The sequence below is a fragment of the Penaeus monodon genome, chromosome 33 (assembly GCF_015228065.2).
Source record: "Penaeus monodon isolate SGIC_2016 chromosome 33, NSTDA_Pmon_1, whole genome shotgun sequence".
Lineage (NCBI taxonomy): Eukaryota > Metazoa > Arthropoda > Malacostraca > Decapoda > Penaeidae > Penaeus > Penaeus monodon.
The window spans coordinates 23,529,021-23,529,819 of NC_051418.1; the positions used below are offsets into that span (position 1 = coordinate 23,529,021).

The 799-nt window shown below is 32.8% G+C and overlaps 1 protein-coding gene across 1 annotated transcript in view; it reads left to right on the top strand.

Moving 5' to 3' along the window:
- LOC119594164 (probable dolichyl pyrophosphate Glc1Man9GlcNAc2 alpha-1,3-glucosyltransferase) overlaps positions 1-586 on the top strand; it is a gene marked incomplete in the record, with an annotated part of 12,263 nt that extends 11,677 nt beyond the window's left edge. The window contains 1 exon segment of the mRNA XM_037943236.1: positions 1-586. This exon segment is cut by the window's left edge and continues 26 nt beyond it. Within this exon segment, the coding sequence (XP_037799164.1) occupies positions 1-268 (268 nt within the window).
- Positions 587-799: the final 213 nt, after the last annotated feature.

Genomic DNA, 799 nt, shown 5'->3' on the forward strand with positions numbered 1-799 from the left:
GAATCATTGGTTGCCCAGCAAGAACTCAGGACTGGTTCCAAGAATTCCCTTGTGCAACATTGCTGAAACAATTTATTTATTAGGTTTAGTTAATATTTTCCTCTATCAACAAATAGGCCACCAACTATTAGGCTTGGAGGAAAAAATGCCATTTTTGCCACTGATGTTGATATCAGTTTACTGTGGTGTGGGTGTAACCTACTGCTGGTTGAAGTATTATCGTTCCATCTTGTCTAGTGCGAAGAAGGGAAAAAAGAAGTCTCACTAATTATATCTAAAATAAAGAAAAATAAATCTAAAGCATTTCTTTTCCATTTCTATTTAGGTCAAAAAAATTTTCAGTAAATAACAGTGAATCAAGAATTAACTATGTCAGTGAAGATGAGCTAAAGCTGTATGTATATTTTGGTATGGGCCAATGACAAACTTATTTTCAGTAAGTTAACTAAGTCAGGTAAACTTATATTTATATACAAGTACAAATTATTTTAAGTATGTGTCACATATCAGTGAATGAGAAAATATGATTTGTATTCTTGTTTGCAATCACAAACATTGTTTTTATTAAGTAAAACTACAAATTGCAGATAAATGTATTACTTCAACCCTTCTCTTGAATTGTCCTTTTTGTTTCATTAGAACTTTGTGTTGAAATAAACAGTAAAATGTCCAAGTAATAGGAAGATAAGAACAGTACCCATAATTGTTTGTTACAGTTGAAGATAGCACCTGCTGGCATAGGGAACACATACTGTCTGCAGTAGTGGTAGTGGGAGTGATGGAAGCAATAGCAGTAGGT